The following is a 17,547-nucleotide window of genomic DNA, read 5'->3' as shown; positions in this document are numbered from 1 at the left end:
AGAAACCCGCTGAAGAAACAGCCCTTTGGAGTTTCAGGGACGAGGAGAAAAGAAGAAAACAGATGCTTTGAGTGACTTTAAACTTAAGAGCACTGAGTTTGGGTTGTCGTCTCTCCACCACCCCCAGCCTCTGCTTTCTTTCAGTTTCTTATAAATAAGACTCTGAGAGACCAAAGCAGCCACAAGTTCCCTCCCTCCCCCCCCCCCCCCACATACACACTTTTCTGCTTTCCTTAGTAACTCAGCTATCAGCCTCGGACTTTGCTTCTAATGCTGAGAGCATTTTCTCCTCCTTCATTGTAAACTATTAATTCGAGCAGCGGCTGTTGATAAACAAGAAGTCCGTTTTGAAACTGCTAGAATCATTAGCACAGAAAAGGCTTGCAGCAGAAATATTTCTTTGCTCTATTTTCCTGGCCGGGTATTACAGCTGTGCTGTTTTTGCATACTGCTATTGAATTTTTCAAAGTCTATTGCAGAAGTTGTTTCATTTTTCTCTCCCCCTCAAGACTGAATATCTTTTGTTTCTTTAAACACAAAAATAAACGACCCCCTACCAATAGAAAACAACATGACTCTCAGAGACAATTCATTGCAACTAAATTCTGTATTAAGGGGGGGAGGAAAAAAAAAAAGAAGCTACACATGTGATTTACCTTTCAATAAAGTCATCTGTAAAAGGTGGGGCTGTTGAAAAAAAAAAAAACCCATTTCAGCTTCAAAATAGAATTCCTTTCCAAGAAAATTTAGAGAAGGGAAATGATCCACAGTGAAGTAAGTGTCTGTCATTGTCCAACTCGTGAGTAAAGTTGGTATTTATTTGGGTTCTTTTTTCCCCCCTTAATCCTATCCCATCCAAAAAAGGACTGAAAACCTTATTCCAAATTTTAGTTTCTCCCCCTTTTCTAGGATACTGGCCAAACTCCACAAAATAAAACCGAAGAAAATGATGATAATTATGCAACAGTCAGAACAAAGAGCATAAGAATATATTTTTTTAAATGATTCATTGTGCACTTATGCCTGTAATAGGATTTTAACGCGCTGTAAAAATAAGTGTGTTGGCTCACTTAGCTTCTCACACAAACATAATGCTGGGTGAGGAGGAGTCGAAGATGGGGTAGTTTGGGGGTTTGTTTCTGTCTTAGAAAGAGACCTGTGAAGGAAAAACATGTGTTTAAAAAAATAAAATTTGGAGAGCTTGAGAAACAATTAGAGCAGGTAGGGAGCTTGCCTTGCATGCAACTAACCAGTTCAATCCCCCACATCCCATATGGTCCCCTGAGCACCACCAGGAGTGATTCCACAGAACAGAGCCAGGAGTAACCAACCCCTGAGCATTGTTGTGTGTGGCCCCAAAACAAAGCAAAACAAAAGGTTTAAGTACATTTTAGAATCACAGATGGAGCAACACGGTGTCTCAATATGATTCAATGGCTAAGAGAGTGCAGAGATGCCAGCCCAGCGAAGCAGGCTCCAGGTAAAAACCACTTCCGACAAAAAGAGGCCTAAATTAAGTTTCCATCTCATCCGATGATGCACCTCTTCCCAAGACCCAGCCAAGTCTCCACAGCGTCAAGTTTAGGAGTCAAGTTGGGAGGCAGGCAGGGAAAAAAAATTTTAGCTGTATAAGATTTTTCGGCAATCTTTGGGAATTCTGTTTCCGCTATGTGTCTATAAAAGATTTGTCGGGTCCATAACTCTTGGGACTGTAGACGCAACAAGGATCCTATCTTATTCGGATCCTTACACAGACTCGTTTCTCTTTGTCTCGCTGGGCGGACATTTGGCCAGCAGGTTTTTCTCCCCCTTATTTGAAACCTCAAGTACCAAAAAAATTTGGATCTGATTATTTCCGGATCATAGGACCAGCACTTTAAAATGGATGAAATGTAAGCAAATTGCCCACCAAGAGCCGGAGGGGGTACATGCCTTTAAAAACGACTCCTACCTTGCTACGGTGATTGGACAAACACCCCTCACACCAACCCACCAAAGTCTTCCCAGACATCCCAGGGGCTGCTATTCCGATAAAGAAACACAGGTAATGCCACCAAACCACCGTGACTTACCCGCCCCTAATACCATGTGCACAACTTACAACTGCTTTCTTTTTTAAGGGAAAAAAAATAGACATGCAATGTAACTCTTTTTTAAATTATAAAATTGACTGTTTTTTGAACATTTAGAGGCGGGCTCTGACAACTGCAGACTCCCAGCAGAGTCAACATTGTCATATTCCTCACTGTGTGGGCACAGGACACAGAGGGCCTGATGGCTGTGAACTCAGTCATGGGCCCATGATGCAGCCTGGTCCAGAACAGCCATTCTGGACAAATGTAATCAATTACCTGATCAATTGGGAATGCCTAACTAGGTCATAGATCCTAGTCACCAGTCTCCCCTGATTTGCGAATATATTTCCAATTCTCTGGGACCATTCGGGAATGTTCTGGAGGAGATCTCAAATCAGGGATTTCTAGCCACCACTAACATTATGTTGAAGGCACAAGTTGTGGGGCCAGGGTCCATTATTTGGATCTGAAAAGGATTGGAAACTGTCACTCACTGTATGCGGCTTGGAGAGAAGCTTGGAATGGAGTCATCAAAAGAGCGGAGTCCGCAGGACTAAAAACCTATATATGCCGGAACCTCCCTGTTTGCAGCTCTGTTCCTCAGAGCAGCTGGCTAGGTAGGTAGCACACAGCTGGCTTTTGGGTGGGGGAACTATATGTAGAACACACGTAACAACAATAAAGCACCATGCAGCAGGACCAAGCCTCCAGGCACTATCCACCTCCACACAACCCCTCCCCTCCCCGTGCCCACCTTCCTTCCCTGTCGGAACTTCCAAAAACAGAGTTGGAGTTTAATAAGAAAGGAAAACGCAGCATCTGGGAATGCGACTTCCCCAGCTGTTGGGAAGCTGGATACACAGGATTTTGCCATAAACAGATCATGATTCTTATTGTAAATGATAATAATGTTAGTTTATGACATCGCACAGACCCCAGCCCCTCCAGATCTGCAGGCACAGAGAACCCCAATATTTATGGACAAGGGGCTGGAGTCAAGAGCTTGCTGCCTTTCTCAGCTGAGATAGAAGGGCTGGGTGTCTGTCCACAGCCTGGCCACCCAGAACAAACAGCATTGCATCCCCTTGGATCACTGGGCAGACAATGATCTAGGCTCCTTGCAGCTCATGCACCAGTTAGTGCCACCACATTCACTTTTTAGAGAGTCAGCTTCCTCCCAACTTGCCTTTATGTTTTTGTTTTGTTTTGTTTTTGCTTTGGGGCCACATTTAGCAGTGCTCTGCACTCAGGAATTACTCCTGGTGTTGCTCAGAGGACCAGCTAGGACACTGGGGATCGGGCGTGGGTGGTCATATTCAAGGAAAGCATCCTACCCACTATACTATCTCTCCGGCCCCTCACCTGCCTCTTTTATCTCAGTATCCCTGACCCCAGTATCATATCCTGTCAGAGATGCCTCTTCTGTCTCTCTGGCATGGAGAACACTAGCATGCTGTTTCATGGACTCAGAAGGTAGGCATGCTCACCTCTCAGACTCAGGAAAAACCAGGGGCTAGTTACACTGTACACATGATAATCCTCAGCCTCTTGCCACTCTCGCTTTCAAAGTCAATCTCAGTCCACTTAGAAATAAGGAAGCAGAGGCTCCAAGAGGGAAATAATTTCCTCCCAAGTCCCGCAGATTAGAGGGGGCCAAGTCTCACGATTTCCAGCACAGTCAATAAATATTTTTCAATCGGTATTTCTGTCTGTTTCCAATAAGTCCGTGCGACTCAGAACTGCATTCAAACATTAAAACACTCAAACATTCAAAGCATTGCGTGGTTGGGAGGGGGCAGTAAGTAGGTGCTGTTTCCTTTGGGGAAGAAGGTCTCTAAGGGAGCTGCTAAACTGCTAGGAAGCTGGGTTGATCTCAGTTCATGAACTGAAATAACAAAGAACTTGTCTCACAGTACTGAGACAGGCTCACAAATCCCTCAATCCAGATCCATGGACAATGCCCAGAGACACCACCCCACCCTGACGGGCTCAATGACCTTGCATAGAAGAATCAACTTCCTAGCATCCTGGCCTCAGTCTCCTTATCTTTCAAATGGGTTCCACAAATCCAACCAACCAGTTTTGCCCAGAGACTGTGAAAAAAACTGTCAGAGCTTCCAACCAAAGTTTAACCAGAACAACCTTCTTATGGTACAAATCGAGGATCCTTTTTCACCTCTTTCTCTTCCTCTACTTTATCCAAATGCAATCTGGATTTAAAGATCTCAGATTTTGGGGGAGGAACAAGGAAAGGAGATGGGGGGGGGTGAATTAAAAATAACTAGTGTGTGGAGGAATGAAAGTTAGAAGATCTTATACAAAACACCCAATGAAAAGTCTCTAACTGGGCTTGAAACAAAGGCTATTTGGGAGTCTGTTGACAACTCCATCTTCAGCTGACCGCCCTCAGGTTTTTAAATGCAAAACGTTGCAGCGGGGTATCTGTTTAAGGAAGGACAGTGGAGGGAGGGGTGAGCAGGGAACTCAGGGTCTGCTACAGAACACTTCCTTCTCCCTAGTAAAAGAGAACTTAATGCAGTATTGCTGTAAGAACACTCCAAAGGAGGATTTTCTACATGGTCCCTGTCTCTCCAAGAAAGAAGCAGACATTCAAAACAATGAGACACGGGCTCAGTGGCAGAGTACCTACCTCTCATGACTAAGGCCCTTTGCACTCAAAGCAAAACCAATGAAACAGTCATCTACAAAGTCAGGTGTTTCCATTAAAAAATAACCCCCCAAACCAAAAATAAACAAACAAAAAACAAAACAAAAACTGTTCATTTCATTTCCCAATTTCCAAAGAACAGTGATTGTTATTATTTTCTACCCAGAAATTCTCTGTCTCTCTCCTTCTCCTCACCAAGACACCCTCTACAAAAACACTAGTTTCTGTAAGTTTAATGCTAAAGGCCTGCTGTTGATAAAACCAAACAACTAATTGATTTTGTCTTCCTTGGCAATTCTTCAAAACAGAATAGAGGGGTCCCAAGCACTCTGGGGATATTAAAATTCCATGCCTTCCTTGGCCATACCCCCCCTACACACAGAGGGTTTGGGGAATGGGGAGGGTAAGGGTAAAGAAGAAAAAGACATCATCTTAACAATTTCTGGTTAATTGTCCTTCAGTGTGAAACTCATAAATAATGACTCAATAATCATTAGAAGTGATAAGAACGCTGGAGAAAACAGCCATCCTCCATGTCTCTTATCCCTACAGGCCAACTGTTCCCCCCAAGTCTTGGCTTCTCCCGACAATGCCCATTTCTCTAAGTTGGGGCTTGACTCCACTTAGATTAGAAGCTCCTGCGTTTTTCCATCAGGAATCCAGAAATTATCTGTCGAATTAATTCCTTAACTTGCTAGATATCTAGGGGAAACCCAAGTCGCGAAAGGATATTGTTGAAGGGCTCTGTTTTTTATTATCTTAAGAGATTGAATACTTCAGAGAACCGGCCCGCCCGCTGCAAGCATCTGGACTCTAAGGTGAGCAGCAACTTGAGTAGCAACCAATTAACTAAATTCTGATTTACAATAAGAATTTAACACGTTTCACACGACTTCTATCGGAAACATAGCAGCCAAACATGACCAGCTAATTTATGTGAGTTGAGTTTTCTAAAGGCAACGCACTTAACTCCGATATGTTCCCGGGAGGTGTCAAAGAGATGTTTCGCAGACAGTCATCTTTTGCAAACCGGCAAAGGAGACCTCCCCATCTCCCCCACTTCCACCCCCCCCCAAAAAAAAAAAAGATCTCGAGAGAAACTGAGAAACTTTGGGGAAAATTGCACCAAGTTCCCCGAAGGTCCCCGCTGGGGCCACACTCACTCACCCTTGCCGGGGACGGCGGCCTTGGTGGCACCGTAGTCTCGGGGGCTCCGGGGGCGCAGGAGGTCGTGGGCGCGCGGTGGCGGTGGCGGTGGCGGTGCGGGTGGCCGGGACAGCATCTCCCGCGGGGTCCCATCCCCGCAGCCGCCGCCGCCGCCGCTCACGGAGACCCTGAAGGCCATGTGCGTGCCGAGGCCCGATGGCCCGCGACCGGGACCCGGGGCGCCCGGGGCCTCCGTGGGCCTCTTGTCCGAGTGAGCCTCGGCCACCTCGCAGTGCATGGCGCCGGGCCGGGGCGCGTTGGGCTCCTGGGGAAGAGGGGGGACAGCAGGGGGACAGTTAGAGCGAAGCGACCTCCTTGAGTTCCAAGCCGGGGTTCGGGCTGATCGCCTCTCCCCTCGGGTCCCGCATTGGGGTCCCCACCTACCCGATTACCCATCATTTGGTGGCGCGTAAAAGGCCCTTTCTCCGCTTGCGCTTCTCCTTCCCCGGGGGGGACGATCCCGGGGCCACCGGAGATCGGGGAGACGCGCTCGGAGCGGGCAGCAGGGGTCCCCCAGCGCGGGGTGCAAGCGATGCGGTCCCTCAGCCTCAGGCACCAGGGTTGCGCGCGCCAGGCGGGACTTTGGGAGCGCAGAAACCCCTGACATCCCTCCAACGCATGACCCCCAAAACCGTGCAGAGGGGAATCGGAGCAGAGAGGCATGCTCCCGCAGCTACGCACACGCATCGCACACTCACCGAGACACACACACACACGCACTCGGGCGCGCGGCGGGGAAGAGGGGACCCGCCGCGCACGTCTCTCCCGCGCGCACCCCCAAAATCCCCCCCGCAAACGCACCCTCGGGGACACCGCGCCGTGCCACGCATAGTGCGCACTCGCATTCACCCGCTGCTTTACTCGCTCCACGCGCTCCCAGGGTCGCGCTGGGTCTCGGCCCTGCTGCCGTCGATCGCCCCTTCCGAAACGAGTTTGGGGAGACCCCAAATGCTCCTTTTTAAACTTGGGGAAACCCCTACCCCAAGAGCCCAGCCACCACCGGCTTAAATCCCCAGGTTAAAAAAAAAACAAGAGACCCCCACCCCAATCCCAATCCCAACCCCGGACCGCGCACCTCCTTCCTCCTCACCTGGCCGCCGCGGCTACAGCTTGCGGGCAACCCCGCACGGTTCTCCGCGCCTCCGCTGGCGCCGCAGCCCCCGCAGCCGCAACCGCCGCGTCCAGCCGGCTGGGCGGCACCCCGGGGGGCGGGGGCGGGGCCCGGCTTGAGCGGCGGCTTCTCCGGCCATTGGCACGCCGCGGCCGCCCCGAAGTAGCCAATCACAGCGCGAGGAGGGCGGGGCCACTGTCCTGGTGGGCGGGGCTGGGCAGGCGGGCACCGCGCTGAGCTGGGCTTTGACAGGCGGCGGCCCCCGGAGCTCAAGAGGCTCAGCTCAGCTCCGCGCTGCTCGCTGGACCCGGGCAGGAGGGCGGGTCGCAAGGGTCCCTTTGGTGCTGCTGGTCCGATGGGCCGGGCGAAACCTGCTGCTGAGACCCAGAGGCTAGAGCACGTTTGCTTTGCAGAATGCCACCAAGTCCCTGGAAAATGCCTTTTGATTTCAGCATGGGGGTTCAGAAGCTCTCAGAACACTTTATTTTACTTTTTGTTTTGGTTTTTTTTTCGGGGGAGGGGTTGTTTTCTTTCCCCCCACTGGAAGGAATCCAGGCTAGAAATTCTCAGACTCCGAAGTGAAAAGTCACACAGACAAACAAAAACAGATGCCCGGATCCGAAGTAGAAGCGATTGCAATGGAAGCTTCTGACTCTGCTGGGGAGAAGGGCCCCAGAGTCCGGCTCTGCTCTGCCGTGTGCGACCAAGAGAGATCCTTGTCGTCCAGGCGCCCGAAAACTCTTGTCGCAGTTCCTCCGCCTGGATGGAACATGCGGGGAGCGCTGAAGTGTGGTCAGGGAACACAAACAAGGACAAGACTGCGGAGGACTGGGCCTCCTTCGGGTTCTTCCACTGTGGACCCAGGCAGTTGATGGGCCGGGGTTAGCGAATATCCAGCCAGTCCCTGAGCGCTGGAAACTCCTCCTCCACCCTCTTGGAAGTCAGGGGTCTCGTCTCCGGACTCTACACAGCTCAGCCCAGCAACGCAATTCCACACAGCAAGAGTTCTCAGGCAGCAGTTCCCAGGAATCACAGTGGAAAACTTTTTTTTTTTTCTTTTTTAAATTTCAGAATCACTGGGAACCTAAAACTTTGATTTCTTATCATTGGTTAAGTAGGTCATTTCACAACTCTGGAGCAATCACAGTGGGAAGGGCCTGGGAGAGTTGGTTGGTATAACCCGCTTTCCATGGAGTGAGGGTGACTCCGTTAATGGTGGGGTCTTTTGGTACAACTGTTCTGGGGGCCAGGCTCCTGACTCCAGGGTTCTGTTGTCTGTCTCAGCCAGTTGTGTGAAAAAAGGTTCCAATGTCAATAATCATGGCCCCTAAAGCGAGGGTCAAAGGCCTAGGAGGGCATCTCATGGGTTTGGGTGGGGAGTTAAGACCATTGCCGCAGAAGGGTGTGGGTTGTTCACAAGTCCAGTGTTGAAAACCACCTCTAACAGACCACATGACTCTAGGCAAACAAGACCCCACTCTTGGTCTGTCCCCCGCACTCAAAGAGCAAGATTACTGGCCTTTCCAGGCCTGCCCTCCAACAAGGGCCAGAGGAGATCTCTTACTGGAGACATCGTACAGCAGGCAGGACACTCACCTTGTAGGCAGCCAACCCAGGATCTGTCCCCCAAACCCACAAGGAATGATCCCTGACCACAGAGCCAGGAATAAATCTTGAGCATCACTCATGTAGCCCCCCCCCCAAAAAAGGAGGCCTCTGACCTGTCCTGAGCCCCTGCCCTACAGCACTGCCCTGCACCGGAGTCTGAAAACGTTTGTTAAAGAAGTCACTTAACCAACTGGGACCACAGACAAAGGTTCTGCAGCTTTCCAAAATACAGCCACGGCTCTTTCGGTTACTTTCTTTATGGAACACCTTTTCTGAATCAGTGCCCAGGCCTGAGCAAAGGACAGGGAAACCCTTTCCCCTCAGCTCTTCCTATAGGGGCTGGGGAGCCTGGCAGAGCCAACAGAAGATTACTCTGCTCAATAAACCAGACCTCTTAAACACTGTATGTGGCAGGCTCCCACTGGGCATATTCAGAATACAGGGGGGATCTGCACTTTTTTCCTACAAGGAAACACAAGAAAGTGTTAATAGTGGTTAAGGGAACAGAGGGCTGGGGGGAGGCCTGAACTTTTCATTGTAAACTTTTTTGAACTGTGTATATTTTGTATCTACTATATTATACTCCCTCCCTTTCAACAAAGTTATTTGAGCAGTGGGATTACGGTCTGAATTATTTTTCTTAATGCTTTCAGTATTAAAAATAAACTCATTAATATTTTAACTGTCAAGAACAAAACAAAGCAAAACAAATAAACCCCATTTTCTCTTTAACAGGCCAGAAAACAATGTGGGTTGTTTTTTTGTTTTTTGTTTTTCATATAACCTATGTAGCCACTCTGACTTGCTCTTGCCCTCCATCCCATATGAAGTCTCTCAACAGGATGGATATCTCCATCTAGATTCATTTACAGAAGCAAAGTTGTTTTTCGTTTCTTACTTTCTTCCTTACTGCTATGTCCCTAGCCAGCTGAATGACCCTTGAATGTCTGCAACTGAATGTCAAAAGCCAGAGGCCCCTCCCTCCTTGCCCACACTCCCATATCTAAATAGCCATAAACCCAATGCTACTACTCTTCTCCATCTGTATGCTCACACTTCTTCCCCAAGTATCTTTTCTACCTCTCTAACCTTATTTGCTTTCCAACCACCTATGTTCCAAACTGGTCAAACAGAGCTGAACACAAGCATAAAACAGTTACTTCCCTGTTGAAACAGAGAATACTAACAGTTCCCCATGTTGTCATCTTCCTTTCTGACAATTGTTTAATACCCAGCTCAAGTGTCACCATTTCCCAGAAGCTTTTCACAAATCCTCAGGCTAGAATCACTTTCCTTTTTTTTTTTTTTTTTTTTTTTTTTGGTTTTTGGGCCACACCCAGTGACGCTCAGGGGTTACTCCTGGCTATGCGCTCAGAAGTCGCTCCTGGCTTGGGGGACCATATGGGACGCCGGGGGATCGAACCGCGGTCCGTCTCCTAGGCTAGCGCAGGTAAGGCAGGCACCTTACCTCGAGCGCCACCGCCTGGCCCCTAGAATCACTTTCTGTCTGTAAATTCACAACAAATTGCTTCATTTATCTTGGCAGTATATGACAGTTTATATACTCTCTTTTTTGTTTTTGCTTTTGAATCACACGGATGATGCTCAGGGGTTACTCCTTCTATGCACTCAGAAATCACTCCTGGCTTGGGGGTCCATATGGGACGCTGGGGGATAAAACCGCGATCTGTCCTAGTTTAGTGTCTGCAAGGCAAATGCCCTACCGCTTGTGCCACAGCTCTGGCCCCTATATAAATACTCTTGGCCAGTCTGTCTCTTCCTTTGCCTGAGAGTTCTCTGACAACAGGAGCCAACCTTTATGCCTCCTCTTTAGTTCCAAAACCTAGAATAGTTTCTGGTAGTGAAAGCACAGGGGAAATACCTATTGGATGTTGATGGAGTTATGAAAGACTTTCATTGCATTTGCTGTCTGGATTCCTATCTAAAATATCTTCATTCTCTTGTAGCCTCCCATCAGCAACCATGTCCAGGAACATAAGCAGATATTCAGCTAAGGGTTAAGCAAGGTCAGGAATTTCTATGTCTACAGTATCCTGTGTCCTAAAGACAAGGAGAGGGAATAGTGGTGATAGAGGAGACCTTGTTTATCCAACCTCAGTTTCTTACAGTGAGAAAATAATTAACATTCACTGGAGAACTATGTGTCAAGTGTAGGGCCAACACTCTACAAGCTCATTTTATCCTTACAGCTCTGAAAGAGGTTATCTCCTTCATCAGAGAGGTGAGAAAAAAAATGTTTAAAATTAAGGGACCAGAGAGATAGCTCAACAGGTCCTTTGTGTGCAAGAGAACTTGGTTCAACCACCAGCACTATATAGTATTCTGAGCATGACCAGAAGCAACACCCAGCACTCTGTCAGGAGTAATTCCACGCATTGGAGTTCAAACAAAAAAAATTTTTAAATGATTTGACTACTCTCATAGTCAGGAGTGTCACCTCCTCTCCATCTGTAGCCAATGTTTATATATAAATATGTCAAGATAAAAACAATACGGATACTTCTCAAAACAAAACTAGGAATTGGCCTACAAGTTCCACTGCTTGGCATTTACTTTAAGGTCTCCAAAACTCTATCCTTAAAAAGACATTTGTACTACTATATTCATTGCATCACAATAGTGAAAATCTGGGAAAAGCCTGAATATCCAAGAAAAAAATGACTGGATAAAGAAACAGTGGTACATATACATATTGGAATACTACTAACCCAAAAAAAAGAAAAATTGTGCAATTTGCAGCTACACAGATGAATCTGAAGAATATCAAAAATGATCAAAGAAACAGGAACAGAATGATCTCTTTCAAATTGTAAATATGTAAAGTAACATATTAAAGAAACAAAAAAATTCTCAAAGGCATAAGAGAACAAGAACTGTCCACTATAGGGAGGTTTGAGGATGGGATGAGATTTTGGGGGACACCGGGACAGGGTGGAATGGAGCTGACATTCTGGTGGAGGGTGTGTTATTAGGGTGCTTTTTGCATAAAACCCAGTCAGTATCAATATTGTAAATCATGGTGCCTAAAACAAAAAATAATTTTAATTTGTTAATTGCCAAGATAGCTGGTATCTGACTCAGTAAGGCACATACATTGCATGTATGTCTTGGGTTTGATCCCAGCAGTGTAACAGGAGTGCCAAAACCACCATTGAGGAAACTGAGTCTTTTCTGCAAATGATATCACACAGTCACAGAAAAAAGAATAATTTTATCATAATTTTATACCATAAACAAAAAAGTAACTCAAAACAGAGCAACACCTAAACACAAGAGCTTCAAGTATAAAAACACTAAAAGCAAGGGTACCTTTAAAGCTTTTGGATTTGGCAATGAAGTCTTAAGATATGCTACCAAAACAAGAGACAAAAGAAAAAAATAAGTTGTTTTGTTTTGGAGCCACACCCTGCAATGCTAAGGGGGTTACTCCTGGTTCTACACTCAATGATCACTCCTGGCAGTATTCAGGGAATACTGTATGCTGGAGATTGAACCTGTTTCAGTTACATGCAAGCAAATGAAGTGCTTTACCCACTATACTATTTCTCTAGCCCCCAAATAGATAATTTTTGCTTCATTAAATAATTTAACTTTGGGGGCCAGTGAGGTGGCACTAGAGGTAAGGTGTCTGCCTTGCAAGTGCTAGCCAAGGAAGGGCGCAGTTTGATCCCCCAAGGTCCCATTTGGTCCTCCCAAGCCAGGGGCAATTTCTGAGCACTTAGCCAGGAGTAACCCCTGAGCATCAAATGGGTGTGCCCCAAAAAACCAAAAAAAAAGAAAATTAACTTTGGGGCCGAAGTGGTGGCACAAGCGATAAGGTGTCTGCCTTGCCCACACTAGTCTAGGACAGACCACGGTTTAATCCCTCGGCATCCCAAGCCAGGAGCAATTTCTGAGCACATAGCCAGGAGTAACCTGAGTGTCACCGGGTGTGGTCCAAAAACAACAACAACAAAAATTAACTTTTGGGGCTGGTGTGATAACACAGAGGTAGGGCATGCAGCTGACCTGGGTTAAAATCCCGGCATCCCATGTGGTCCCCCAAGCCTGCTTGGAGCAATTTCTGAGTGTACAGCAGGAGTAATCCCTGAGCGCTACTGGGTGTGGCCCAAAAACAAAAAGAAAATTTAACTTTGAGGTATAAAGTTGACAGTACAACGATAGTACAATGACAGCCAGAGAATGAGGTAAAATATTTGCAATTTTACAGGGTCTTGTATCCAGACTACAAAAAGAACTGTTTTGTTTTGGTTTGGGGCCACATCTGGCTTTTTGCTGAGGGGCCAGTCTTGGCAGTGCTTGGGGTTCAGATCAGGGTCGTGGTTGCATGTTAGGCAAGTGCCTTCACCTTAATACATTCTCTCTGCCCCCAAAAGGAACTCTCATAACTCAGCATAAAGACAAACAACCCAGTCACAACATGGGTGAAAGACTTGAACAGACATTGCCAAAGAAAACAGACATAAGACCAACAAGTAAATGAAAAGATGCTCTAAATTGTTAGTATTTAGGAAAATGAAAATCAGAACCACAATGAGATATTGCTTAACATTCACGTGGTTTGCTATCATTTAAAGAAAAATCTAGTAAAAACATGCTGTCAGGCAGATGGAAAAATTGCTTGTAGAAAAATGGTTGGGTCAACTGTGCAAAAAAAATATGTTTACCATTTCCTCAAAAAAGTTAAATATATAATTATTATATAGCCAGCAATTCTCCTCCTAGCTCCACATTCAAAAGAACATTATAGTGGAAGCAATCCAAATGACCCCCAATGATACAGGAGAAGCAAATTCTGGTATATATAAACACTCACATACACAATGCATTTTATTTAGTCATAAAATGGGATAATGTGCTCATACAATGAGATGAATCTCATATAATCAGTATAGATGAACCTTAAATACCATTACACTAAGTCAAAGAAGATAGACACAGAAGGCCTATAAGAGCCCACTTATATAAAATACCTATAATAAGTAAACCCACAGAAATAGAAACCAGCTTGGAAGTTGCCAGGGGCCAGAGAGATAGACCCCATAGGAATATCTGTTCAATGAGTATATGTTTCCTTTTGGGGTAATGACTTTTTTTGTTTGTTTGGTTTTGGGCCACATCTGGTGGCACTCAGGGGTTACTCCTGGCTATGTGCTCAGAAATCGCTCCTGGCTTGGGGGACCATATGGGACACTGGGGATTGAACCAAGGTCAGCCGCGTGCAAGGCAAATGCCCTACCGCTGCACCATCGCTCCAGCCCCATGACTTTTTTTTTAATTATAGGAGACAATTTTTTTTTTATTTTTATAACACCATGAATGTACTAAATGCCTGTACATATTCACTTTTTTTTGTTTGTTTGTTTGTTTTTGGGCCACACCCTGTGACGCTCAGGGGTTACTCCTGGCTATGCGCTCAGAAGTTGCCCCTGGCTTCTTGGGGGGACCATATGGGATGCCGGGGGATCGAACCGCGGTCCGTCCTAGGCTAGCGCAGGCAAGGCAGGCACCTTACCTCCAGCGCCACTGCCCGACCCGACATATTCACTTTTAAATTCATTTTATGGTGTATGAATTTCACTGCAATCAGAATAAATTAGGGGTATACTCAAGCAGTGCGCAAGAGGCCCGGGGACCCCATCTGGGGATTCTTCACCTGGCTGTGCAGGTTTAGTAGTCCAGTGTTCAGGCCCAGCAGAGCTGGAGACCACTAGGGCTAGACCTAATGGTATTCAGGGGGCCATGTGACTCCATGGATTGAACTTGTTACCTCATGCATACCAGGTATATGGTATGTGGCCCTTTGAACCATCCATCTTCCTAGCCCTACAGAAAATAACAATTGGGGGCTGAAGCAATAGCACAGCAGTAGGGCATTTGCCTTGCATGCAACTGACCCAAGACGAACCTGGGTTTGATCCCCGGCATCCCATATGGTCCCTTGAGCCTGCCAGGAGTGATTTCTGAGTATAGAACCAGGAGTAACCAGAGTGGCTGCCAGGTGTGACCCAAAAACAAAATAACAACAACAAAAAAGAAACTGAAACAGAAAAAAAAATTACGATTTAGAAATTGTTTGCCTAATCCAAAATCTGGGCTTCCCTTCACTGTGCTTAGGGGGTTCCACCAAGAACAGTTTAAAAGGCTTAGTTGTGGCTGTGATGTGTTCAGGCTTCTGAGCAAGACCCCATGCTAGGCTCCTCAACACTGCACATATATGAAGATGCATGTATCCAACTACTAGGACTTCCCTGAAGACCCACGAGAAGGTGGAACAAGATAAAGATCAAACAAAGTAAGAACTGTGAATAATACTGATAAATTTAAATATTCAACTTCCTTCTCCCAGCAATGATGATCTTTTAAAAATAAAACAAAGGAGGGGCTGGAACAACACAGCAGGCCGGGTAGCTTGCCTGATATGTAGCCAACCTAGGTTTGATATCCAACCCCATATGGTACCCTTATATAAGCTCTGCCAAGAGTGATCCCTGAACAGTCCCAGGAATAAGCTCTCAGCACAGCTGTGTGTAGCCCAAAACCAAAAGCAAAAAATAAAATAAAGGGGACAGAGAGAGGGTACAAAAAGTAAGGCACTTACAACCTAACACACACAACCCTGGTTTGATCCCCCAGCATCTCATCTGTTTCTCTGAATACTGCCAAGTTAATTCCTAAGCACAGAACCAGGAATAGCTGTTGAGTACCGCAGAATTTTCTAATCTCCCAAGCACTACCTTGATGTGTTCCTGAGAATCCCTGAGCATGTCCAGCCCAAGCACCAGGGTCCAGGCTCCTGAACATTGCCAAATGTGATCCCTATTTAAAACAAGAGAAAGAAAGAAAGAAAGAAGAAGAAAGAAGAAAGAGAAAGAAAGAAAGAAAGAAAGAAAGAAAGAAAGAAAGAAAGAAAGAAAGAAAGAAAGAAAGAAAGAAAGAAAGAAAGAAAGAAAGAAAGAAAGAGAGAGAGAGAGAGAGAAAGAAAGAAAGAGAGAAAGAAAGGGAGAAAGGGAGAAAGAAAGGGAGAAAGGGAGAAAGAAAGGGAGAAAGAAAGGGAGAAAGAAAGAGAGAAAGAAAGAAAGAAAGAAAGAAAGAAAGAAAGAAAGAAAGAAAGAAAGAAAGAAAGAAAGAAAGAAAGAAAGAAAGAAAGAAAGAAAGAAAGAAAGAAAGAAGAAAGAGAGAGAGAAAGAATGAGAGAGAGAGAGAGAAAGAAAGAAAGAAAGAAAGAAAGAAAGAAAGAAAGAAAGAAAGAAAGAAAGAAAGAAAGAAAGAAAGAAAGAAAGAAAGAAAGAAGAAAGAGAGAGAGAGAAAGAAAGAGAGAGAGAAAGAAAGAAAGAAAGAAAGAAAGAAAGAAAGAAAGAAAGAAAGAAAGAAAGAAAGAAAGAAAGAGAGAGAGAGAGATAAAGGGAGAAAGGGAGAAAGAAAGGGAGAAAGAAAGGGAGAAAGAAAGAAAGAAAGAAAGAAAGAAAGAAAGAAAGAAAGAAAGAAAGAAAGAAAGAAAGAAAGAAAGAAAGAAAGAAAGAAAGAAAGAAAGAAAGAAAGAAAGAAAGAAAGAAAGAAAGAAAGAAGAAAGAAAGAAAGAAGAAAGAAAGAGAGAGAGAGAAAGAAAGAGAGAGAGAAAGAGAGAGAAAGAAAGAAAGAAAGAAAGAAAGAAAGAAAGAAAGAAAGAAAGAAAGAAAGAAAGAAAGAAAGAAAGAAAGAAAGAAAGAAAGAAAGAAAGAAAGAAAGAAAGAAAGAAAGAAAGAAAGAAAGAAAGAAAGAAAGAAAAGAACCAGAGTGATAAGTCGGGGTAAGGGCACTTTCCTTTTCTGCACCACCATAAGTGGTGCCCCAAGACCCATCAGGAATGATCTCTAAACATAGAGCCAAGAATATGCCCTGAGCACTGCTGGATGTGACTCAAAAGCAACAATAACAAAAAAGATATTTTAGGTAAAATCCTATCTAGGACTACAAAGTAAAACCAATTTAAATCAGGAACAGAAAGAAACTTTCGTCATTAGAGAAAGCTAATTTTCATCATCAGAGAAAGATAATTATCTACAAAACCAAACCTACTACAAACATCAAAAATTTTTTTTGAGTTTTTGGGTCATACCTGGTATTGCTCAGGTATTACTCCTGGCTCTGCACTCGGGAATCACTCCTGGCAGTGCTCATGAGATCTTATGGGATTCTAGGGATCAAACCCAGGTCAGCAATATGGAAGACAAGCGTCCTAACTGCTAGACTATCTCTCCAACTCCTAAATAGCATACTTTTATACAAAACTAGTGGTAAAGACAAAATGTTTGGCCATTGAGATCAAGAGCTAGGCCTCTGGCCAAGCCTCACTTTATCAGACATGTTTCCTCTGTGCTCCTTACCTAAATCCCACCACACTCTGCCTGGGGCACCTGCCTGAACATCCCAGAATGTCCAGGTGGGAGTGGAGGGTCCATTCTCCCCCCATACCTCAGTGTTGCTGGGCTCTCCTGAGCTCCCTCATAGCCCTCTGGAAATGTCTGATGTGTTGCTAACAACAAGAGTTAAGCCAGTTGGCTATTATTGTTCTTAGGATGCCTACAATCTAGTGCAGCCTCAGCAGTGACCCCTAACAGAGCTGGAGGACCCTATGCAGTACCCAAGATGGAAGTGAGGTTAGGCATATGCTAGGCAAGAGCCTTATGCCCTGTACTTCCTCTCCAGCCCAAGTGAGCTTCTTACGAGTTCATTAAGTAGATCTAAAAAGGTAATTTGGGTTTGGGATTCTAATAAAAATAAGAACCGTAATTAACAGTAACCACAAAACACTCAAAGATGAAATGACACAAGAATGACAGACAGCACATACTGGGCCATTAGAAGACTTCAAAATC

The 17,547-nt window shown here is 45.5% G+C and overlaps 1 protein-coding gene across 1 annotated transcript in view; it reads right to left on the bottom strand.

The window, feature by feature from the left end:
- GLIS1 (GLIS family zinc finger 1) overlaps positions 1-6,195 on the bottom strand; it is a 188,388-nt gene extending 182,193 nt beyond the window's left edge. Inside the window, exon 1 of the mRNA XM_049774705.1 lies at positions 5,911-6,195. Within this exon, the coding sequence (XP_049630662.1) occupies positions 5,911-6,187 (277 nt within the window). The 5' untranslated portion in view covers positions 6,188-6,195. The remainder of the gene's footprint in view (positions 1-5,910) is intronic.
- Positions 6,196-17,547: the final 11,352 nt, after the last annotated feature.

This window comes from Suncus etruscus, chromosome 6, assembly GCF_024139225.1.
Source record: "Suncus etruscus isolate mSunEtr1 chromosome 6, mSunEtr1.pri.cur, whole genome shotgun sequence".
Classification (NCBI taxonomy): domain Eukaryota; kingdom Metazoa; phylum Chordata; class Mammalia; order Eulipotyphla; family Soricidae; genus Suncus; species Suncus etruscus.
This window is presented reverse-complemented; position numbering and strand designations above follow the sequence as displayed.